General features: G+C 40.3%; 1 protein-coding gene and 1 non-coding gene across 2 annotated transcripts in view; both read right to left on the bottom strand.

Moving 5' to 3' along the window:
- Positions 1–995: 995 nt before the first annotated feature.
- LOC146473424 (ankyrin repeat domain-containing protein 27-like) overlaps positions 996–22,617 on the bottom strand; it is a 31,547-nt gene continuing 9,925 nt past the window's right edge. Inside the window, exons 12-34 of the mRNA XM_085118093.1 lie at positions 21,452–21,533; positions 20,929–21,007; positions 20,200–20,262; positions 19,472–19,559; positions 19,135–19,209; positions 18,285–18,412; positions 16,599–16,681; positions 15,706–15,821; positions 14,978–15,070; positions 14,290–14,398; positions 13,597–13,691; positions 13,335–13,409; positions 12,781–12,864; positions 11,972–12,016; positions 11,415–11,540; positions 10,415–10,615; positions 9,626–9,745; positions 8,534–8,595; positions 7,838–7,934; positions 6,263–6,362; positions 4,578–4,836; positions 3,569–3,641; positions 996–2,843 (exon numbers count right to left, since the gene is read on the bottom strand). Of these exons, the coding sequence (XP_084974219.1) occupies positions 2,718–2,843; positions 3,569–3,641; positions 4,578–4,836; positions 6,263–6,362; positions 7,838–7,934; positions 8,534–8,595; positions 9,626–9,745; positions 10,415–10,615; positions 11,415–11,540; positions 11,972–12,016; positions 12,781–12,864; positions 13,335–13,409; positions 13,597–13,691; positions 14,290–14,398; positions 14,978–15,070; positions 15,706–15,821; positions 16,599–16,681; positions 18,285–18,412; positions 19,135–19,209; positions 19,472–19,559; positions 20,200–20,262; positions 20,929–21,007; positions 21,452–21,533 (2,379 nt within the window). The 3' untranslated portion in view covers positions 996–2,717. The remainder of the gene's footprint in view (positions 2,844–3,568; positions 3,642–4,577; positions 4,837–6,262; positions 6,363–7,837; positions 7,935–8,533; positions 8,596–9,625; positions 9,746–10,414; positions 10,616–11,414; positions 11,541–11,971; positions 12,017–12,780; positions 12,865–13,334; positions 13,410–13,596; positions 13,692–14,289; positions 14,399–14,977; positions 15,071–15,705; positions 15,822–16,598; positions 16,682–18,284; positions 18,413–19,134; positions 19,210–19,471; positions 19,560–20,199; positions 20,263–20,928; positions 21,008–21,451; positions 21,534–22,617) is intronic.
- Positions 17,922–17,994, bottom strand: Trnaa-cgc (transfer RNA alanine (anticodon CGC)). The gene has a single exon. It is a non-coding gene; the product is annotated as a tRNA-Ala (tRNA).

Here is a 22,617-nt window from a genome sequence, read left to right as displayed (position 1 = left end):
TTGTTCCCAGGGTCCTCTCTTCCTCCAGTGAGCATCGAGCGACGAGCGACGGAATCGAGCGAAGTCTACCTGCTAGCCTGCGTGGCAGGCGCTAGAAAGGGGAAAGTACAGAGACGGAAAGCGAACGCTTGCACCGAAACACATGGGGAGAGCAGGCGCTAAAAAGGGGAAGGGAAGGCAGACCCTCCTCATAATTAAATAAAATAAGTAAATAAATACACCTTTAGAATCTCGTAACGAAAAACGTGTTCATTCCCTCAATCAATCTTTCAATCCCCACCTCCCATTACCCTATAAGTGCCACCAACACAGGGTCGGGAGGTCCGTTCTCGACAGTCCCGATGAGTAGTCTTTTTAGTGCTCTTTTTGCAGATTAATGTTAATTTTTTTATTGAAAATGTGCCCGATTTGTTCCATAAAATCAGAAAGATTTCAAACGTTAGCGTTCAAAATCGATAAAAAGTTGAACCTCTGTTGCAGCAAATGCGCACGTAAAGTAATATCCGGGCCTGTTAAGTTTGTGGGACTTTTGACAAACGGGCCCCAGATTACGTAATTTTAGTGCCATTAACTTTTAAACCAAATTTCTAATAATAGTGCAGTTTCAACTGAAAGTCACAAACTTAAGCCAAAGTCATCTTTACACGCAAACAATCCAATGAACATGACAACTCAAAGTTAAATTAAGGTCGTTCTGGAGGTTTGAATAAGGGGTAATCCCTCGTTCCGCTCAAGTCGAGCAAGAAGAAGGGGAAACATGCAATTTTCACCCGCGTTTGCATCGCTTGGATCTCTTTTCGTTCCTACCCTTCAGGGAAGGAGAGAAAACTCGTAGTCTAAGCTTGATTACGTTTTCTTGGCAAGTTCTCCAAGACCCTCTTAATTTAGCACATCACATGATTCCTATAGGAAGGGAAAGAGAGGGAGCAAGATCAGAAAAGAGAGGGTGGGCGGAAGGTAAAAAGGACAAAACAACAGATGCTCCAGACAATCCGCTGGTTTACAAACATTTCTTCGTGTTTACAAATAATTTTACACAGCTAATTATGTTCCTGTATGTTTTACATATAAATGATCAGAAGCATATAACTACTTTACAACTGCTACGCTTACAAGATAATGAGTATAGAATATTTTTAGATTCAAGAAATATGAAATTCCAGACGAATTACAAACGATTCTCTTCATAAAAACATCCTTGTTTTATATTACCCAATTCATGTGTAGGCCACATATAATAATAAATCTGACATTTAAGCCTTCTTTGAAAGCATTTTGGTCAAAGTTTCCTCACTAAGAAAAACTTTAGATTCTTGCAAAGAGAAACGTGTTCGTTTACTCAATGAGTCCTCTTATGTCTATCTTCAAACAAAAATCTTTCCGCACCATTGTCGACTTCAAAGAGACTAGGTTACGTAATTTTAGGCCATTATCTAGGAAAACAAACTTGTCTTTACGGAGCAGTTTCAACACTACTGAAAGTCAAAAGATAAATCTAATAAAAACGGATGTAAGCATTCCAACTGAATGAACGCCCGGTCTCGGATGGTGGCCAACTACCCTGGCTCTAACACATCAAAACACGAAAAAAAAACAAAATAACCTCTGACACCCAGGTTAGCGGTGAACGTAAATTTAATGAAGCGCACGCGACAAAGACCTGGTTTTTCTCACCTAAGGACGATGACTATTTTGCTACTGCGCATGCGTTCTGTGCATCTCGGGATGGTCCGAGAAACTCCAATCTCGTTCCCAGAGCCCACGTGTCCTTTGGTCAGCGCCAAGACACGGAGTCCGTGTCTTGGCGCTGACCAAATGACACGTGGGTTCTGGGAAGGAGATTGAAGAAACTCATTTCTTTAGGACGGTGCCAACTAACTCAAAGTTATTTTTGCGCGGTTTCTTGAAATCCAAAGGGAAAATAAGGGGTAACTACGCATTTTTCACAGTTAATTTTAGTTTCAATTATTTGGAAAAAATGTCATACACTTTTGTTTTTTAAAGGTTTTTAGAATTATTATTGCTTAATTATCTCCGGAAATGCGCGGAGCCCTAACACCAATTTTCTTTTAGTTTTCAATAGCCCTTTCTTGGATCCACTTTTCCCGCATAGTCATAAACTGCGCGAAAATACCTCTGTATTAGGAGGCACCGTCCTTCACTATGGCAAATGTAAATCTACACTGTTGTGCTGGCAAAGGCGGTAGAGTGAAAGCAAAGTTTACCGCAGTAAAACTAGTTGAAAAAAATAAAGTTTTTCACGTGTAAATGATCCGCCTTGTTTACTTAGGTCGCGTTCGATTGACCGTATTCCGGAATAAGAAAAAGCGGAATAGCTGTTAGATTTTCCTTTTTTAGGTACATTTGGGAAGACATTTCTGAAAATTTTCGCCTGCACATGATAATTTAACATCGATTTTGTACTCCAGTGACCCCAAAAACCTCTTACGAAGGATTTCTTGCCATCATTGTATGTATTCCCATTCCGGAAAAGTGTCAATCGAACGCACCCTTAGTAGACAGCTTGATATCAAAGAGTTGATGAAGTTAACAAGTGCTTTTCATCACGGCAAGTTTTGCTTTTTTTCTTATGCATAGTTACTACAATTTCCCTCTACTGGCGAGCCTCGTTCCTGGCCTTACATGACATCACCCGATTCCTCTGATCTGTGCGTCATTTTAGCATGCGCTAGGCACGTGGAATTCACGTGATGGGATCATGCTGCCTCATCGTCGCTACTGACGTCACCCTCGTACCCCATTTCCTCCTTAACCATTGGTTGACTGTGGTCACGTGTCTGAACTCTGCGCAGTGACGAGCGGTCAAAATGCTGTATAGAAAGCTGAAAAAAAGAAGTTAGTTGTCAACATAACAGGCGACATTCTTTTCGTAAATGCTAGGCGTCAATTTAGCTTCGCGCTCGGCTAAATAACGCCTGTTATGCAGGGTAGGGTAAGTAACACTACTAAAGGCAACATCCCCCCCCCCCCCCCCCACCACCACCACCACCACCAAAGTAACATATTCGGGTAAAAAGCGACAATGTGAAGTAAGGTGTTGTCAGTCGCCGCTTGTTTATAATAATAATAACAACTTTATTTAAGTCTCAAATCTGGATAGCCGGGCACAAGTGCCCTACTAATTGGGGAGACTAAAAAATATAAAGTAAAATCTATTCAACTAAGATTAAGTAAAGTTAAGAAAACCTAATAATTAATTATCATTAATTATCAGATAGATGAACAGCAAGAACAACGCATACATCTGTCGTCCAACAGAGAGCTGACGTCAAACTTTCTTATCGCGATTTTAAAGTTGTTCAAAGTTTTTGCGGATCTAATATTTTTTAATAGGCAGTTTTCCCCATAGATGCACGGGGGAGAGGTTCTCCCTTACGCAAGGTTTCGGTGCCAAAGGGCGTGGTCTTCTGAAGAGAAGATTAAGCACAGTTTGTTTTGCTAACTGGTTTGTAATCGGGTATAGATATTAGATCTGAAAGGGGAAAAGCTTTTCAGAGGTTGGGGTCTGAAAAGGAGGGGGGAAGGGGGGTCCTTTATATATAATCACCTGGTGTTTGAGGTAGAGATCAATCAGTGGTGAACTTTTATCAATCGTCTCGGTTCTCTTCAGTGATGTCCGTCTGAGAAAAGCAACAACAGCATTGACATGCTAAACACTTTACTGACCAAAATACCAGTTAGTTTCGGTCAGTAAAAGTACATGAAACAAACAAAACAACATGAAATAACGCATTACGGAAAGCAGGGTCAGTCATTAACATAATGTCGAGCTTGGTCGGTGGAAGTAGTTAGGCCGCACTACGAGCCTTACTGGCTCACACAGCAGTAGCTTAACGGTTTCTGTAGCATGAAGCAACTAGGAGTATTGCTACTTCCCCCTGGATGGAAAAAAACGCCAGCTCTCGAATCTCTTACGGTGGTCAAATTACCTGATCAATTCAGTTAATGAAATCAAACATTCGTACTTTAGCCTACGTATAACCGTACCCACCGTGGGTACGGTTATACGTAGGTTATCGTACTTCAGCACCTGATCTGATTACTATCACCTCCTGCGAGCGTCCACTTACAAAAGGATAACTGGAATATTGTCAACGCCCATAGATTTCAGTTGCTTAAGGGGGCAATTCACCTAAACGCCATTTTTTGCCACTTGACATGGCTTTAATCGCAATTTCTCATTCACGTTTCAAGCAATCCAAAAACGCTATCATTATCCCGTGAATCTGTGTTGTGGGGTATTTTGTGAATTTTTGGGTGATATTTGGATATATTTGGGAGGAGTATTTGTTTTTAGAAGGATTGGTTAAATTAAGAGAAATAAGAAATATTGAAGATTTAGTGAAGTTTTAAAATTAGAGTTTGTATTTAATAATTAATAGACGGATACCAAGTTAGTGCACTAACAACCCGGGGTGCTCTTGCGTGGGTATCAACTGTCTGTTGGTGTTCCAAAATTCATTTTCTTTCTTCTATCCCTTCTTAAAACCTCTTTAAATTTCATTTAAATTTAGGTAAATTGCCCCCTTAAAAGTGTATCTCCACCAAAACCTTACCTATCAAAAGACTTCACAGCCTTGCTGATGTCTTGTAACCGTTCCACATCACCTCTCTCCAATCGCTCAAACAGCTTGTTTAATCTTTCGTGAGGCGGAAGTGACCCATCACCAGACTCATTCCTAAGTGACGCGGTCCGAGGTGGACTAGAAGGACTGGTGACAGGCAATGGCTGTTTCTGGGCCGCGTTTGTACCGGCATATGCTGGTACGGATTTGGACCGAGTCTTTGGTAAAGAGGTATTCTGATTTTGATTACCTGTAGTTGGGACCAAACAGAAGTGACATTCGTGACCATTTAAAGGGGAAGTGTCACGTGCATTTTGGCCTTTTCTGGGCGAAAATGGTACAACAATACGTTCACTTAGTTACAAATGATGCTACAACAACGAGAGAAAGAAAATCAACTGACTTCTTTAGAGAAACAACTCTTGAACTACCCTAGTCCCAGAGGTTTTTCTTGATTTTTCCCAGCGTGAGAGAGCCGCGAAGCGACGAGAAAGAAAAGAAAAACTTTCTCGCCGCTTCGCGGCTCTCTCACGCGGGGAAAAATCAAGAAAAACCTCTGGGACCAGGGTACTCATGAACAGTTCTAGCACATTTTGGAAATGAAAATGTGAAAACTTGAAAAAAGTTACCCTACTTTTTCCAATTTACAATCCATACCGATCCAGTCCATAACGCACGTATAGAGCCAATGTTTTGCTCATTAAATCCTACTGTTGTTTAAAGGTAAATTTGCACGTACCAATTTGTTGTCTGATTAGCAGGTTCAATTGCATGGGTCAATTTACACGTTAGAATTTGTCGGCAGATTTCTTTTTCTGTTGGTGTAGCCCGGGTTGAAAATCGGCCTGATTCAAAATCATCTGTATCATTGCTACAGATTCTTATAAATCGGTGCGATTTTTGTCCCCTCACTCACTTCTTTGTTAAAATGGACCAAATCGGCCCCATTAGTCGGAACGTGTAAACTGGCCTTAAATAAAGGGGCACTGTCACAGAGATTTCTCAGTGTTTTGATCGAGACTACTTAACAATTATTCCACGAGCGCGCGTTGGATATGAGATGGTAGATAGCCAATGAGGCGCGTAGCGCCGAGTTGGCTATAATCATCTCATATCCAACAAGCGCAAGCGGAATAATTGTTTTATTAAAAACAATCAAGAAATATTGCTAGATCCTACTGATTTCGCTGTGTAGGAACAACCAGCAGAAAATTTAATGGTTGCCATTTCTCGGCCATGGTATAATGGCTCATATACCATGGCCACTAAGCCAATCAAATCCCTCGAATTGCATTATACAATGATTCAGTTTTTAATAATACAAGGTACCTTTTCGCTAACATCAAATTGCTATTAGAGTGCAGAGAAGAAAATATTAACTGATTTTTCCTAGGAAGAACAAACTACAATCAGTATTTTAGCGATCTCTCCAAATACGCTGGAAGAACTTGAAAAAATTGGCCAATTTTTCAGTTCAAGTTTCAATCCATTTCAATCTTGGCCATCTGTAACACTAGCTTCTGTGCAGTAGCAGGGTTACTGTTAACAAAACTGAACTATTATTTTAACGATTCCGTCGATACAAATGTGTCTTTTAGCTATTCAAAGTAACATCACAAATAGGTGACACTGCCCCTTTAAGGCCCCTATTATCCTCAAGTAGGTCGCATCCTTACCCGGGTTATGTGAGCTATGGCCGCTATAACTCAGTTTTTTTGTGCGAGCGTTAAAGATGATACCTTCCGCTTGATCCAGAGCACGTATCACATCATCACGCTAGGAGAAAAAGGCAATTACCTTATAGAGCAGTTTTCAATTGAGTGTACAAAAACAAAGTAATTACTCTAGCCAATTAGAGCGGTTTTCGGATTTCGAAAGTAACTTCGCGTTCGCTTTGGTTTTGCATTACTACGCTCTGTGATTGGTTAACAAAACTCACGCCACTTTCTCAACCAATGGGAATCCAAACCAAAACCAATCGTGTTTTCGCTGCACACGTTTTCCCGCGGTTGGCGCCAGCTACATGTATTTGTTTCGAATTCTGATTGGCTCGTTGTGTTGTTTACATCTGTTGCGATTGGCCAGACTAAATACTTTGGTTTTGGTTTTACAACACTCAATTGAAAACCGCTCTAAAACAGATGCAAACCAATCAGAATTCGAAGCAAACATGTGTAAACGGCGCCAAGCACGGCAAAATCCGTGCGGGCAACTCGCGATTGGCTTTGGTCTTGCTTCTCATTGGTTGAGAAAGTGACGCAAGTTTTGTTAGCCAATCACAGAGCGTAGTAAAGCAAAACCAAAGCAACAAGAAACACTCAGTTGAAAAATGCTATAAAAGGTCTGACGTTAAGTCACAAACTGTCTAAATTTTATAGATGGGAAAATTTAAAAAAACCCATGAGAACCATAAGGCAATCTTCAGTACCTTGGTTATGGGCACACTTAATTGAACGATTTATCCACTTAAAAGGCAGACCCCCTTGTGCAGTATAATTAATCTTGCTAATCGTGTAACGAGGTGTGAAGGTCCTTTAGGCCTCATTCTTACACTGAATTAATTGAAGGATATAATTGGTTGTCGAACAAAAACGTTTGCGAAAAGAGAAGAAATCGCTTTGCTTCTCGGAAACAATTTCCCATCCAAAAGCAAATTTCGCGTGTTCGCGCAAACAGGAAAGCATTAAAATTCACAACTGCTTCCGCAACAACAGTGAGAATTTGCATCAAAATTATGTAATACGTTGAAAATTCTCATGTAAGCTTCACCTTGGAACGATTATCAGCCCTTGTTTGAGGAAACCAGTCAACGCCCGTTCATCCCCAGACTTCCTCCGCTCTCATTTCAGAGAGGAATACCGGAGCCGAGAGGTTGGCGGAAATAGAGGATGAAATAGCAAACGATCGCTCGAGTTCGCCGTTAACGTGAATTAAATATATTTTGGAAATAATGTGATGAAATGTGTTAAGCCCGGTGAATAAATGAGAATGATGTATTAATCAGTAAATGACACAGACATATTCGGAAAAAAAATCCTTAGCTCCTACAAGTCTCCTGTAGCTCAGTAGTAGAGCATCCGAACTAGTAATCGGAAGGTTCTTAGGTTCGACTCCTGATAGGAGCACTCGGATTTTTTTCCGAGTATGCCTGTATCATTTACTGATTAATACATCTTTCTCATAAATACATTTTGTTCGTTGAAAAAAAATTCGAGAATCTAAGGGATGTGGTGTTCATAGCACTGTCTTACATGAGCATATTGCAAAGGCGTCAGTTCACGTTTGTTTCTTATCGTCACCGATGCACCGTGCTCCAGCAGCAGAATCACAAGTTTGACGAGGTTAAACCTGAACAAAAAAAGGAAAATCAAATCAATATTAGCTAGCCTGTGTTGCTGGCAGGATTATTCATGTGGCAAAGATTAACGACGAGATCTCGTTCGTTTTGCCGCTAAAGGAAATGTGATTATGTACAGTGTTACAAATATAGAGATTTAGAATTAAGTTGACGGCAAACGGCAAAACGACAGAAATGACCAAGTGACCATGTTGATCCTTCATTTCCCGCTCGCTATTCTCAGTTTCTCAGTAAAATTGAGAAGTTTTGCGTTAGCATCAAAGGTCAGAATTATTTTGCACTATTCTCATCTGTCTACTAGTTTTTTCAAGAAAACACAAACGCGAATCTCATGTTTGCCGTTTACCGTAAACGCGATTCTAAATCACTCTATTGCCGGTTCGATTGACCAATGGATCGCTGAAATCTTAGTGACGTCAATGAGAGACATCGCTTGAATGAATGATAACTAAAATTCCGCGACATCTGGCACTTCCATGCGTCCGACTACCATCAGGAGAAAGTGAGAGGGCGGGGGAGGGGAGGGGGGCTTAATAGGGGATTTACGGTAGGTTTAGGAAACTTTGAAACTCGAAACTGTTCCGTTTACCTCGCTGCCTCGTGTAGTGGGGTGTTTCCACGGTCATTCGGCACATTCACGCCTGCTCCATGCTATATCACAACAAAGAGTATAACATTACTTTTATGCTACTTGTCAGATACCATAGCCTAATCGCTTATGTAATTGAAACTTTGCTAACGGAAACCTCCCAAAAGCGGACGCTTTTCAAAACCTGACACGTAGTGGCCAAACTCAAAAACGCAACTTACATGTTGTTGAAAAGGAGGTCTAAGTTAGCCCTGGCCTGCAGTTTGAGGGAAATCAATATCAATACTAAGTCTTCCGTATAAACCACACCTCGCCCGAAAGTGGGTATAAATTGAATAATCAGAACCTAGGGCGAACCGCAGACTACGAAGACCATTACAAGTCTAAAAGTGGTCTAGGGAAAATGTCTAATGAAATCGTGCTTGGTTTAGACCAACGGTCGTGTTAAACTCTGTTTAAATGTCCTTACATAATAGGCTTTGAGAATGCATGTACTATTTAGTAATGTCACAGGCAAACTCGGAAAAAGAAATCCAAGCGCTCCTGTCAGGAGTCGAACCTAAGACCTTCCGATTACTAGTTCGGATGCTCTACCACTGAGCTACAGGAGACTCGTGGGAGCTAAGGCCATTAAACTAGGTTCATGGGACAAACATCCTGCATACTGCTAAGATTGGAATGTCAGTGAGTGGCATATGCGCAAACTCCTATAAGCCCACACATTCCGGATATTGTAACATGACTCCAAGGTTGTAAACTTACGGTAGGTGGGCCTGTATATGGAAACGACTGTTTGGTTATATCAACAGAGTTGATATAGCCGTAAAAAGATTCGAGTGCTGACGTTTCGGGCGTTAGCCCTTCATCCTTCGGATTTGCTTTGACCAAGAGCTAACGCCAGAAACGTCAGCACCTCAGTCTCCTTACGATGGCGAAATCACCCTATCAACTCTGTTCGTTTCTACTCCCCACTGACGTAGCACCACAGTTTCGTTAGAAATTAACCCACTTATACATCTGTACCGGGAAACATTATGCTAGAGAAAAAAGGAAGCGAACACAATAAGCAACAGACAAGGCAGTTGACTGTACCCCTATGAGGACGGTAGCGGGATCCAGATGTCCTGAGAAACAGCACAGGTGCAGAGGAGTGTTCCCTTTGTAGTCTTTTATGTTCACTTTGGCCTGATGACTAAGTAGCAGACCGGCAACCTAGCATCAAACAAAATAAACAGGTGGTAAATAAAAAGCTTAACCCATTTAAGATGGAAATTTCTCTTGGACGGAAACAGTCCGTGCTACTTTCAATTCGAAGAACAGACGAAAATCGAAACATACGGAAACTTGTTTGAAGACACGTGCGTCATTCCTGTTTAAAAGCAGGATTCCGATTGTCGCTAAAAATACAGCTTGCTTCCCCAAATGAGCAGTCCCCGCAGACTAAGAACAATCTCTACTTTTGCTCTTTCGATTGTCCCAGTACCATCCTGAATATTACGTTCTGTGGAAAGCCACCTGAATGTTTCAGTCAAAATATTCCCCAGTAAAGGCCCAGTAATAATACGGGCAACATTTTCTTGCAAACTTGTCGCGCAACCAATGTTAAGTTGCAAGTTGTGATTGTTTTTTTGCGCGTATAACCTCCGCTCGCAACAATTTTCATGTTGCAAAAAAAAAAAAAAAAAAAAAAAAAAGCGTCTACTTTCTGCAACATGAAAATTTGTTGCGCACGGAGGTGGTTAAACGCGCAACAAATAATCTCAACTTCCAACGCAACATTTATTGCGCGACAGGTTGTACGAAAATGTTACCGTATTACTTTGCCTTAACCCGAACACTCTTGAAACTTGAAACCTGTGGTCAGCTGACAGCGTTACATACCCGAGGATGATTATACTGACAAGCCAAATGTAGCGGTGCTCGCAACTGAGTGTAGTTCTTCGCATCTGTCTGAGCTCCTCGCCGTAACAACAGGTTCGTCATTTCTTCGTATCCCCGGATAACGGCGATATGAAGCGGTGTCATTCCTTCACCGTTCCTAACATTGGGATGAAGTAATTTCTCCGCCGCCTCGCGCGACCTCTGAAACGTTGAAAATTAACGGCTGCGAGTTAGAATTTTACCTAACAAAACAGTGTATTTCACAACAATAGTGCAAAATATCTCGTGTTCAAACATTTAGAATTACGTTTACGGGAAACGTCGGAAATGACTAGGTGATTATGTTTACTAGTATGCCGCTCGCTGTTTTCAGTTTCTCAGTAAAATGAAATAGTTTTGCAATAAGTTCAAAGGCCGGAATTAATTTGCCCTACTGCCCGTTGAAATGGAGACTGAGCACGAGTTTTTATTATAATTATTATTATTATTATTATTATTATTATTATTATTATTATTATTATTATTATTATTATTATTATTATAATTTAATCAGAAAATTGGAGTCCATCACCAGAAAGATCACATTAAAATTATTCAGTTTACCAAGTTTGAGGTTCTGTCGTTAGATTGCAACCATGTAGAAGGCTTTCAAAAATTGGAAAAAATTAGGGACTTTAAACGCCATCTCAGAATTAGAGACATTTGTATGGAATTTGGGTGACCTTTGACAGGTCAGAGCCTGGTTACTACGCAATGAAACAACCAAACTTGGTAACCTTTCTAATTTTTATGTGGTCTTTCTGGCGATAGGGTTCATTTCTTCATATGATGCAATTTGAACAATGTGTATACTAGGGCCCAGTCCCTTTATGAACTTCCGAACGGGCAATTCTCATATATATACTCTCATTCGGGAAAACATAAACGGGAATCTCACATTTGCCGTAAACGCGATTCTAATTCTCTCTATTTCGCAGCTTTGGTTTCGAGCGTGACTTACCTTCTGCCACTTACTGCACTTGTCACACTGGCATAACGGATGACAGAGGTCTTGGTCCGAGCGAGGTTGCTCGCCCGAGTCTTCCTCGTCTTCTTCGTCGTCACTCAAACCCAGTTTATACCGGACCTGACCGAGAAAGAAAACATTAATTCTCGTTTACTTTTATGATTCAAGACTACTATTGGTGGCTTTAAAGTGCTGTTAAACGGTGCAATCTTCGAGCAACCCGTTTCGGGACGGTTTCCACAAGCTCGGAAAGTTGCATGAAACTTTTTTCAGAACATTAAACGATACCCAGTCAAGGATTAAGATTGTCAGCCTCAAAGGTTTTGACTTCTGTGAATCTACATGTCGCTAAAGACCCAACGCACTGAAATACTCCGTGAAACGTGGCAAATCGTGGTGACAAACGTTCTTGCATCGGTTGCTAGTAAAAGCGCCTTTAATGTCTGCAAACATTGGGCGAACGTGTCTTTAACTCAATCTTCAGAGAAACGTTGGCTCAATCGTTTACACAAAAATTGCACCGTGCAAGAATTTGCTGAAAAATGTGTTACCAATTCCACATCTCCATCAGCAACTGTGCGAAGGAATCCATCAATCTGCAAATGAAAAAGAACAAATGTATAGTCAACCAAAGAAGAATATCCAATGCCCCACTGAATTTCAAAACTAAGAATCATATACTAAAGAAGGACAGTAAATTATTTTAAAGTCTTGAATACCGAGCACAAACTGAAGACTTTAAAATATAAGACAGATGCACAGACCGATTTGCACCATAAAGCCATTCCAGTAATAAGCTATCCCTTGCACTTCACAGCAAGCGACGTAAAGCGGTTTTCGGTAACTACCGAGAGTACCGTATGTTTGCTTTGGTTTTACATTTCCTGAGCTCAGTTGAATAATTCCTTTACAAAATGTTATCTGTCACTCAACAACGCAAATTGCCCTTGCAACTATTCAGAGCCGAAACCGAAACCACGACTTGGTTACGTATATTTTCCCCTTTTCTTGCCATTGGCTCCGGTTCTCTGGTTTCATATTTTTGCGCGCTTGGATCTGGTTTCACATTTTCCCGCGCTTGACTCCTGTTGGCTGTTGTACATTTTCCCGTGCTTGATCGCGGTTGCACATTTTCCCGCGCTTGACTCCTGTTGGCTGTTGCACATTTTCGCGCGCTTTCCTTGCACCGGTTGCATGCTTTCCGCGCGGTTGCAAGCGTTTGATTTGAGCTTTAATTGGCTCACTTCGCCAATACCTGTAATTTTGTTCTGCTTTTCTGTACAATTGATGTGACTGGAAAAAATTATAGTCACAAGGCAACCGCTTTCATCAGTAAAAAGTACACACAGAAGAAGCACACCTCTTTCGCTTTTTCCTGATCCTTTGAAACAGGAGTGGGAAATTCTTGAGACTGGATTATCGGACGTTCTGGGATTGAATTTGTCTAGAAACGAAATAGACAAGAAAGAAGTGAGTATCAGGTATAGCGATTCTCAGTACACACATAAACATGGAAGGCGGATTTACAATCTCCCGCACTAAAAATCAAAAGAGCCTACACCTCAACAAATAAAACATGGAGTGCATTTTGAAGTATTGCTTTTTTCTTGCTCCTCCATTTTGACACGTTTTCTTGACGGTTTCAAGTACCTATTTACACAGCTGGACTGTTAGCCCTTCGTCAGAGCTTATCAGGAAAATTATGGGTTGTGTGTGGTTTATATATTGGGCAATGGAACTACGCTATTGGTGGAAACATGGTTGAATGAGAAGCGTTCCTTGAAATTAAAAGTGCCGATTTCAAGGAACAATTTTTGTTCTGGATTAAATATACTACCGCACCTCCGCTTAAAGAAGAAGACAGAGCGAGAATGACACACCACAAAAGCAAACTGGAACATTTATTACACTTACGCTTTCAGGATAAGATATCGTTTGTTCTTGTTCTTCGGTTACTGTTGCTACAGCTTCAAGAAGTATCTCTGTTACCTGTTTGTTAAGATAAAATCAAGCAAAACTTAACTGCGCACTCACTGACGCAAAGTATAAAGTATTGAGGAAACAAAAAGGTCCCTTTCTACTTACACCCTAAATAACAAACACCCCAGCTTTTCCCGTACAGTAGGTTTGGACTCTGGACCATCCGGCAACAATATGGGAATATACTTAGAAATACCTGTTTGTTGTGAGAGCTATCCAGTGGGGTAGCTTTGTCTTTATTACGAGCTTCAAGCGAGGCTCCTTTCTCCAGCAAAAGGAGAACAATGTCGGCTGAAAATATCAAGAAAATAAAAAAAAATAAGGGGTTTGTCACTCTTTGGCTAACTGACCAAATGACTGACTGAATAACCGGTGTGCATGAGAGACTGACCAACTGAAAGACAGACTGACTGACTGACTGACTGACTGACCGACCGACCGACCGACCGACCGACCGACCGACCGACCGACCGACCGACCGACCGACCGACCGACCGACCGACCGACCGACCGACCGACTGACTGGCTGGTTGGCTGACAGACAGACAGACAAACATGCAGAAAGGGATGGTTGATGGCTCACTGGCAGACTGGTTGGGCGGATGTCTGTCTGACAGAATGAATGACTGACCTGCTTTCTGGCTGGCTGACTGACTGACTAACTAACCGACTGACTGACTGACTGACTGAACGATTGACGGCTGGCTAGCAGACTGGTTGGGTAGATGCCTGCCTGCCTGCCTGCTGGGCTCGAACATTTGGAGTGTCGTTTCGGGCCGAGGGACAGACAGGCTGACTGACTGACTGACTGACTGACTGACTGTTAGATTGACAAACAGACAGTATAACAAAAAAATGACCATAACTACATGACTGATCTTACACGTACCATAACCCCAGCGAGAGGCCAGGTGAAGCGGTGTGTCTCCTTGCTCATTAGCTGCGTTCAACTTCATGACATTTACTTGCATGTCAAAAAAGATAAGCGCCTTGGTGCACTGCAAGATAGGTTGTGTCTGTCAGAGAGGTTTGTTGTGCTTTCTCTGGTTTTGAATTTGCTGAAAACTGAGTGGTTTAAAACAACTGTGAAGCGAGAACAAACAAGGTGTTCTCTGGGCCAATTAGGAGCAAAACCAGAATTTGACGTAAACAACAGTCAAGTGTTAAATCTGACGCGACCCCATTCATTTGTATTTATAAACGTATAACATTTTAATTTGGCGCTTGTAAAGTGCTTTCAAACATTATAATGTATTCAGCTCTTCAAAATAAAAAATGTAAACAATTTGCACTTAATGAGTCAGTCTTTCAGGGGGATTGCTTGGCAAGTAACAAATATAATGTGAGTCTCACGACAAATAAGTTCATAATTCAAATGCTTTCCAGAAAGCCGTTAAGGTCATTTCTTTCATGACGTATATAGGTTTTTAACCAACAATGTTGTAATTTATTTTTCATTTACACAAATGAGAATACGTACATGAGGGTTCAATGAGAATGCAATATAGTTCAGGCAATACCGCTGCTTGGGTTGTGCTGTATGCAATATGCCGTTATATCGGTCACCTTTACTTTACCTTTTCATGACCATTGGCAGTGCACAAGTGCAAAGGAGTGTTGCCATCATTATCAGGTGCATTAACATCAGCCTTGTAATGCATTAACACCAACTGAAATGACAAACGAAAACAAAAACTCGTGAAAAATGCAACGAATCGCCAACATTTTACTGCGCGAGCTAATCTAGCTAGTTAAACCAGACTGGATTGTTCCTTGCGGCCAATCAGGTGCAAAATTTAAGTCATGTGACTTGTTCCACGCTTGCCGAGAGTGGTTCGACGTTCACTGGTTTCCGAAAGCTAAAGTCACGCTTACTGGATTAACAAAGAATAACGAAAATCACCGTGAAACGTCTGAGCGTTCGTAGTTCTTAGTGAACAAGTTCGAACGTTTTCAAATCTTGTTGACAATCTGGCGGCAAAGATACGTCAGCGGATTGTAGAAAATTTCTTCCGCTGAAGGAAAACGAAAATGTACAAGATAAAACTTTACAAGCTTCGACTTGCTTAATACGTCTCACATTGTTCATTGATTGATCCTTCACGGGTATATTACGAACTCACAATATGACCAGCTCCCAGTTGGCTTGATAGCTCATTTGGTAGAGTACTGCACCGGTATCGCATAGGTCATGGGTTTGAATCCCATTCAAGCATGAAATTTTCATTTCAGGCTTTCTTTTTGCAACTACTGAAGTTGCGTGAATAACTGCGAGGGTCTTTCTTCTATTTAATCTTTGACTTACCGCAGCGCTGCCGTGTCCTCTCTGACAAGCCAAATGCAAAGCTGTGGTACCATGATAATCCATAGCATTCACTATAGCACCTCGCTTGATCAGTTTGAACATCAGATTAGAATGACCTGTTAATGGGTAACAAAATGTATCAACTTCTTATCAATTCTACCATCTCTCAAATTTTCGTCAACTGCACGGTTGTCTTATATAGAGTAGAAATGTGAAGATGATGTTGCAACTCAGTAACGCAACATTCGCCATTTTGACGGGTAAGGGCGTCTTGAAGTAATAGATCAAACACGAGGAAGAGTGTTTCCTCCGATTTCCAAACACCAGCCTGGTGAATGAATGAGAATGATGATTATTCTATAGAAAGTGACGCACGCATACTCGGAAAAAAGAAATCCAAGTGCTCCTATCAGGAGTAGACCTAAGACCTTCCGATTACTAGTTCGGATGCTCTACCACTCGAATGTCGTCACTTTCGTTACTTTCTAGAATAATCATCATTCTCATTCATTCACCAGGCTGGAACTATACCATCACATTTCTTTCATATACCACACGTTCGACATTCAAATCCTAGCAGTATGCAGGATGTTTGTCCCATGAACCTAGATTAATGGCCTTAGCTCCCACGAGTCTCCTGTAGCTCAGTGGTAGAGCATCCGAACTAGTAATCGGAAGGTCTTAGGTTCGACTCCTGATAGGAGCACTCGGATTTCTTTTTTCCGAGTATGCCTGCGTCACTTTCTAGAATAATCATCATTCTCAACAGATTTAGTAGTTGCTATAGATATTTTTTAGGCTAGATTTAAAGGATTCTACTTTTTACACGAATAATGATGTGAGTCTGCCTTACATTTGTTCGCAGCTAATGTTGTTCAGCTTCTGTTACTCACCATACTCAGAAGCCACATGTAGAACAGTTCTTCCCAGGTCGTCCCTGGAGAATACTGTCACAGCAGAGGGATCATGGCGCTTCCTAAATAAAAAGTGACGCTCAGGAAACAGTGCCTAGTTTTTCAAAGCCCGATTAAGCTAATCCCGGATTAACGTGAACTTTGATGCGAGTTTATTTAATAATCAATAAAGATTGTCGCAAAAGATTTTTGTCCCTCAGTTTTGCTTTAGACTTTTCTTAACCTTTAGCTTGAAATTAGCCTTTTAAACCATTTTAAACGAGCCAGATGGAAACCTCGATTAACTTTTAATCGTGGATTAGAGTTAATCGGCTTTCGAACAACCGGGCCCTGAAGTCTCCACGCAGCCGTTATTAGGGTCGTCACGCAACGTTGGTAGAGAGAAGCGTTGCGTGACGACCCTAATGACGGCTGCGTGGGAGACTAAGGAACCTGGGGAGAGATTACTGTTGTCAACCTCGTTTTCAAGGTCTCTCTTCTTCAGACCCTGGGAATGAGGTTGCACTTTCGTATGATAAACAGTTCTGTCAGGGAAGAGTTGAAAAATGCGATCGGCTTTCCTTTCCCAGAGAAAAAACAGAAAGAACGAAAACAAGACGAAAAAAAAGGACAAAAATCACTTTCCGGGAGATGAAGAAAGGAAAGAGCGGCCCTGTGAGTAATAATCCTTGCCCAAGAACACAGCACGACGTTTCCGCAGTGCTGCCTTCTTCAGGGTGCCAGCACTGCCGAAACGTCGGTGAACATAAACGGAATCCGGTCGTTTCGCCTACGGGTCGTTTCGCATACTGGCTGTTCGCCTACGTCTAGAGATGATTCGCCTACGTCTTATATGTTATTTCGCCTACGATTCATATGTTGAAGTTTAAATCTGAATTATTAGAAGTCTTTGGTCCTTGTAGCCTAAACAGAAAACACAACAACAAAAGTCGATACATTCTATCCTTGATGTATAGAAAAACAAAACGCGCTAAAGCACTTAAGTTACTACGCAACTTACGCAGCTGCGACAAGAAAGCCTGAAAAAAAATTCAGGCTTGAAGGGGATTCGAGCCCATGACCTCTGCGATACCGGTGTAGTGCTCTACCAACTGAGCTATCAAGCCAACTGGGAGCTGGTCATATTGTGAGTTCGTAATATACCCGTGAAGGATGAATAAATAAACGTAAATATATGAAACATATATCTGAACTACGGATGAAAGATCAAATAGAAGAAAGATCCTCGCAGTTACTACGCAACTTAAGCAGTTGCGAAAAGAATGCCTGAAAAAAAAAAAAAAAAAAAAAAAAAAAAAACTCAGGCTTGAACAGGATTCAAACCCATGACCTCTGCGATGCGGGTGCAGTGCTCTACCAACTGAGCTATCAAGCCAACTGGGAGCTGGTGATACTGTGAGTTCGTAATATACCCGTAAAGGATGAATAAGTAAATGTAAATATATGAAACATATATTTTGAACTGCGGATGAAAGATCAAATAGAAGAAAGATCCTCGCAGTTACTACGCAACTTAAGCAGTTGCGAAAAGAAAGCCTGAGAAACAATTTTTTTTTCAGGCATTCTTTTCGCAACTGCTTAAGTTGCGTAGCAACTGCGAGGATCTTTCTTCTATTTGACCTAGCTTTATTAAAAACTAACTGGAGCGTGGTGAATGGACCATACCTGGTGTGTAATTTTTCACATTTCTCGCAAGAACACAAAGGATGACAGAATTTTTCTCCAGAAGAACCAGGCTCGTCTGTAGATGACAACAACTTTTCTACGGCTTCCTCATTTCCATTTGATGCAAACTGAAAGGAGTGGAGAGTTTTCCTCGTATTACGCGCAATCGACAAGAAACCTCACAAATTAACGCGCAAAATTTATAAAAAATATCGCTCGGTTTAATTTCATCCATAAATATGTATAAATACAAAAGATCGCATCTAACTGTCTGGGAAAAGCAGATTTTTATGTCAGACAAGTACCTAATTGTGTCCTTGTACCTAAATCGCCGATTAGTCGCTAGGTTGATAATTGATGGCTAGGCACCAAGCCACAAGCCAACGTTCATTTGCTAGAAAGGAGGGGCGGGCTGGTGGAATTTAAAGTAGGTAGCCGAAAAAAAATGGCTTAAAAGGAGGTGGGGGCTAAAAAATAAAGGAGTTTTATGGCTCACTGGAAAAACTGCTTAAACTGTAACCAAATTTCTCTCCTTTTCCTTTCGGTTCCAAAGAAGGAAGCGGTTAGGCAAAAAGCAATTTTTAATAGATAGAATTCCACGAGCTCCCCAACCCCTACGAAAACGTGAACAGCCCTTAAACCAAAACAACATTTTGGCACCTGACCAAGAATGGAATTTACCCCAAGCAAAGAGCAAGTGAACAGTAACGTTTGATCTCAGTAACTAACACCTCTGTCATCCAACAAACGTTCATAGTTGAGTTATAATAAATTTGATGAATTTGTGAGGTCTTTTTACACAATTTGGTGAATAAGCGTCAAAACTGCTTTCCAAGGTGCAGTATGTTACCTCGAAAAGTTTCTCAAGAGCTGTTGTCTTGTTTGGTCCATCCGTCTCCATGACAAGCCAAGGAGATGACACCATCTGTAATATGAAAAGCAACAGTATTACAATCTTAGTCTAACTGAACTGCATTTACCTAATTCAAATTGTGAGAATGTGACATGCTGCATAATGTTTTCTTGCTTGGATATATTCGCTGGTATTGATATTAGATATTGTATCAAATGTTATAAACCAATAAAAATTGAAAGTACCAATTGGCAAAACTGCATGAAAAGTGAAACAAAAGAAGGAAGAAAAACACAACTTGGAGTAACAAGCATCAGGCAGCATTTTGACAGACCTTGGCAGGGGGCAGACCCTTAAGAATGTCATTAACAGATCCTCCTCGGATGTGCTCTACAGCTGCTTCAATTGAAGATAAGAAGAACCTGTGCACACAAGACAAAAGAAAACAGAGTAGTGAGATCTACCAAACAGCCCATAGTGTTTAGTAGAGACTGGACTAGTAAAACAACCATGACATGGCGCACAGCTGCATGCTACCCTAAAAAATAATGAAGGTGTACACAGGCTACAACCAGGAATTAAATAGGGCGATGTAGCAGCTCTCATAAGGTCTCACCTAATTGGCTTGGAACCCTTCTACAAAACAATGGAAGAAACAACAGAACAATACCTCCAACCTTAAACACAATAGCAACCGCTACATAATTAAAATAATTACAAGTTTACAAGACCTGCTACATTACTGTTTAACTAGTCAGAAATTGAAAAGTGGAGGTATATCCTGTTCAAAATGTTTGAAAAGATTAAGTGAAGTTTCAAAGAGTGGGTGTACAGAAAATTCCTGGATCTCTCTGATTGAAACCTCGGAAGCCACAGACAAGCAACCCTTCAGCAAAGCCCGTACACAGGATCAATCTTGTATTTCCTTCCTGCATTCAAATGCATGCAGGCTACCTTCAGCAAGTGACATGCATCAGATCTTCAACTACCACCGATCATAATTATCATAATAAAGGACATTATTTATCAAAACACACTCAGATCATTCAAGTATTCACTTACTGGAATTCATTATGTCCCCGTTTGGAAAAGTGGAAGTTTTGTAGATAGGTGATGTTGGCAAGCCTGTGTGTAACAAAACACATTTAGTTAAATAGTATAGAGGAGAGAATAATAATGAAACGGCTGCAAAATTATATAAATGATGAAAATAGAATACTGTCTGATGCCTTTACCAAGTGCTCTTGACATGCTAACAGCCCATAATACAAATTCAGTTGTAGAAAGTCAAAATCTGCAAGCATGCTGTATTATTCTACTTAAATCTATTGAACGTTACACTAAGTACCACTGTGTCTGTGTAAAGTTCTTTCATTCCAGATCAAACATCTCAGAACCATTCACAGCTTGACCAGATCTGTGCAGCAATGTGCAGTTCCAGCAAATATCCATACTTCCCCCATGGAAGGTTTTTTGTTTTGCACCCCCGGTTCCCCCCCACGAAATTCCAGTTTAGCTTCATACTTTGCTTCTAAAATTTTGACTTTTAACACCCTCCTCCCCCTAGGAATTTGCGATGACCTTCCATGGGGTGGGTATGGATTTTTTTCTGGAGCTGCACAATGCACTGTCACTAAAGTTATTAGTGCAAAAGCTAGGGGAGGGTACTGGAAGCCCCAACATTTTCAAATGACATAAATTTTGGCTGTTTGCCATTTTTACATACATGTAAGGGCGAGAAGGTTCACATCACAGGTAGTCATGTAACGCAAGAATAATTTACATACTAACCAATTAGGAATGTCAGATTTGATGACTAAGAAAATCAAAGCTGGAAGAAGGTCATCTACTGTAATGGCTTCTGCTGAATCTGTGAAGTAAGAACATGGATATATAGAATAAATTTATTTATTTATCAACTGATTTAATAAGTAAGGATTTAGAGAAAATTTGAAATAAAAATTACTGTAGCGAAAAAAAAAAAACATTTCGAAGACATCCTGGCTTCATTTGTCAAAAAAGGTCAAGTGGAGTTAATTTGTGCTGGCACGTTCAATAATTGACACCTGTGAACGTTCTAATTATGAATTTCGCAAAAAGTTTTGACACTTCGAATTGCATAAATTAACTCTCCACTTGAACATTGATCTTTTTTACTTGAAAATGAAGCCAGGATCTGTTCGAAACATAGTCTCCTTTCGCTAATTTTTATGTCAACTGATTTAATGTCTTTAAAATGTTTCTTCACTTCTAGATGAACATACCATGTTCACACAGTCATGTCAATAATGAAAAAGGAAACAGCATAACTAACCGTCAGGGGTTTTCATCTTTCTGTCTGTCACAATTGTCACAGCTTTCTTCAGACAGTGGAACTTTTCCAATGGAGTATTGTGCTATGTAACCAAATACAAACAGTATAAGGTATGAAAATGTTAAATATAAATTACTTTTGCATCATTTAGCACTGAGCACCACCTTTTCCAACAAAGATGTTTTCTGCAGTTGTAGTTTATTAAAAAATCAACCCCAGAGCACTTTGTTCCAATCTGCAGTAACACAACTTGAAGGGACTATGTCACAGTAATTATTTGCCTTTTTGTCAAAATTATTCTAAAACATAATTATTTTTTGTCAATACATGTGCATACCTTTCCTCATGATCAAAATGCTCATGTAGCAACAAGAAAAAGATTTCAACTGAATTATTTTAATTTCTTTCTATCATTATTATTATTACTATTATCAATTATTTTATTTGTTTATACATTTAAATTAATTTTATTAATTAATTAACTGATTTATTTATTATTTATTTATTTATTCATTCACAAAACTTCCACCTTGAAGGAAGAACATTAGCTTTAGAATGCAACTAACCCCAAAAATGTTTTTTCGCTTAACATATTCTCCTCATTGGCCTGATAATTTGGGCGAAAAAATTGCTGCCGTAGCCTTTTCTCGTTTTTTCATGAATTTTCAAATTTGGAAAATTTTGCGCTTCTTTGACCCGTCTCCACACATAAAAGGAGAATGGCCTCATAATGGGCCTAGTTCAGTTTTGACGAGCTGTGACATCATCGAACGAAATTCTTGCAAAATAACATAACTCGACCCAGGTCCCTAAATACATGGCGGCGGGTCAAGAAAGTCAAACTTCAAAAGGCCATAGAAATGTGAGAATTTTATCAATATCAAAAATGTTTCACACAGGGCAGTTAGGAGAATATGTTTAGCACAAAAAAAAATTGGGGGGTTAGTTACACTTTAAAAAATTTCCAAATTTGTTCAAATTGCAATCCATTGAATCCATCCCAACTATTAATACCAAAAGACATTTTTTTTAAAGAGTTTCAGTGCACTAGTATATAATAACATTTCAAAAAGTGCACTACAGCTGTATTGTGTGTTTACATTTGCATCAGTGAAAGTGTGACTTTAAGCTTTTTAAACTGTTACTAAACAAAGCTGACAGTCTCT

Source organism: Pavona decussata, unplaced genomic scaffold, assembly GCF_977016875.1.
Source record: "Pavona decussata unplaced genomic scaffold, jaPavDecu1.1 SCAFFOLD_93, whole genome shotgun sequence".
Taxonomy (NCBI): Eukaryota; Metazoa; Cnidaria; class Anthozoa; order Scleractinia; family Agariciidae; genus Pavona; species Pavona decussata.
This window is presented reverse-complemented; position numbering and strand designations above follow the sequence as displayed.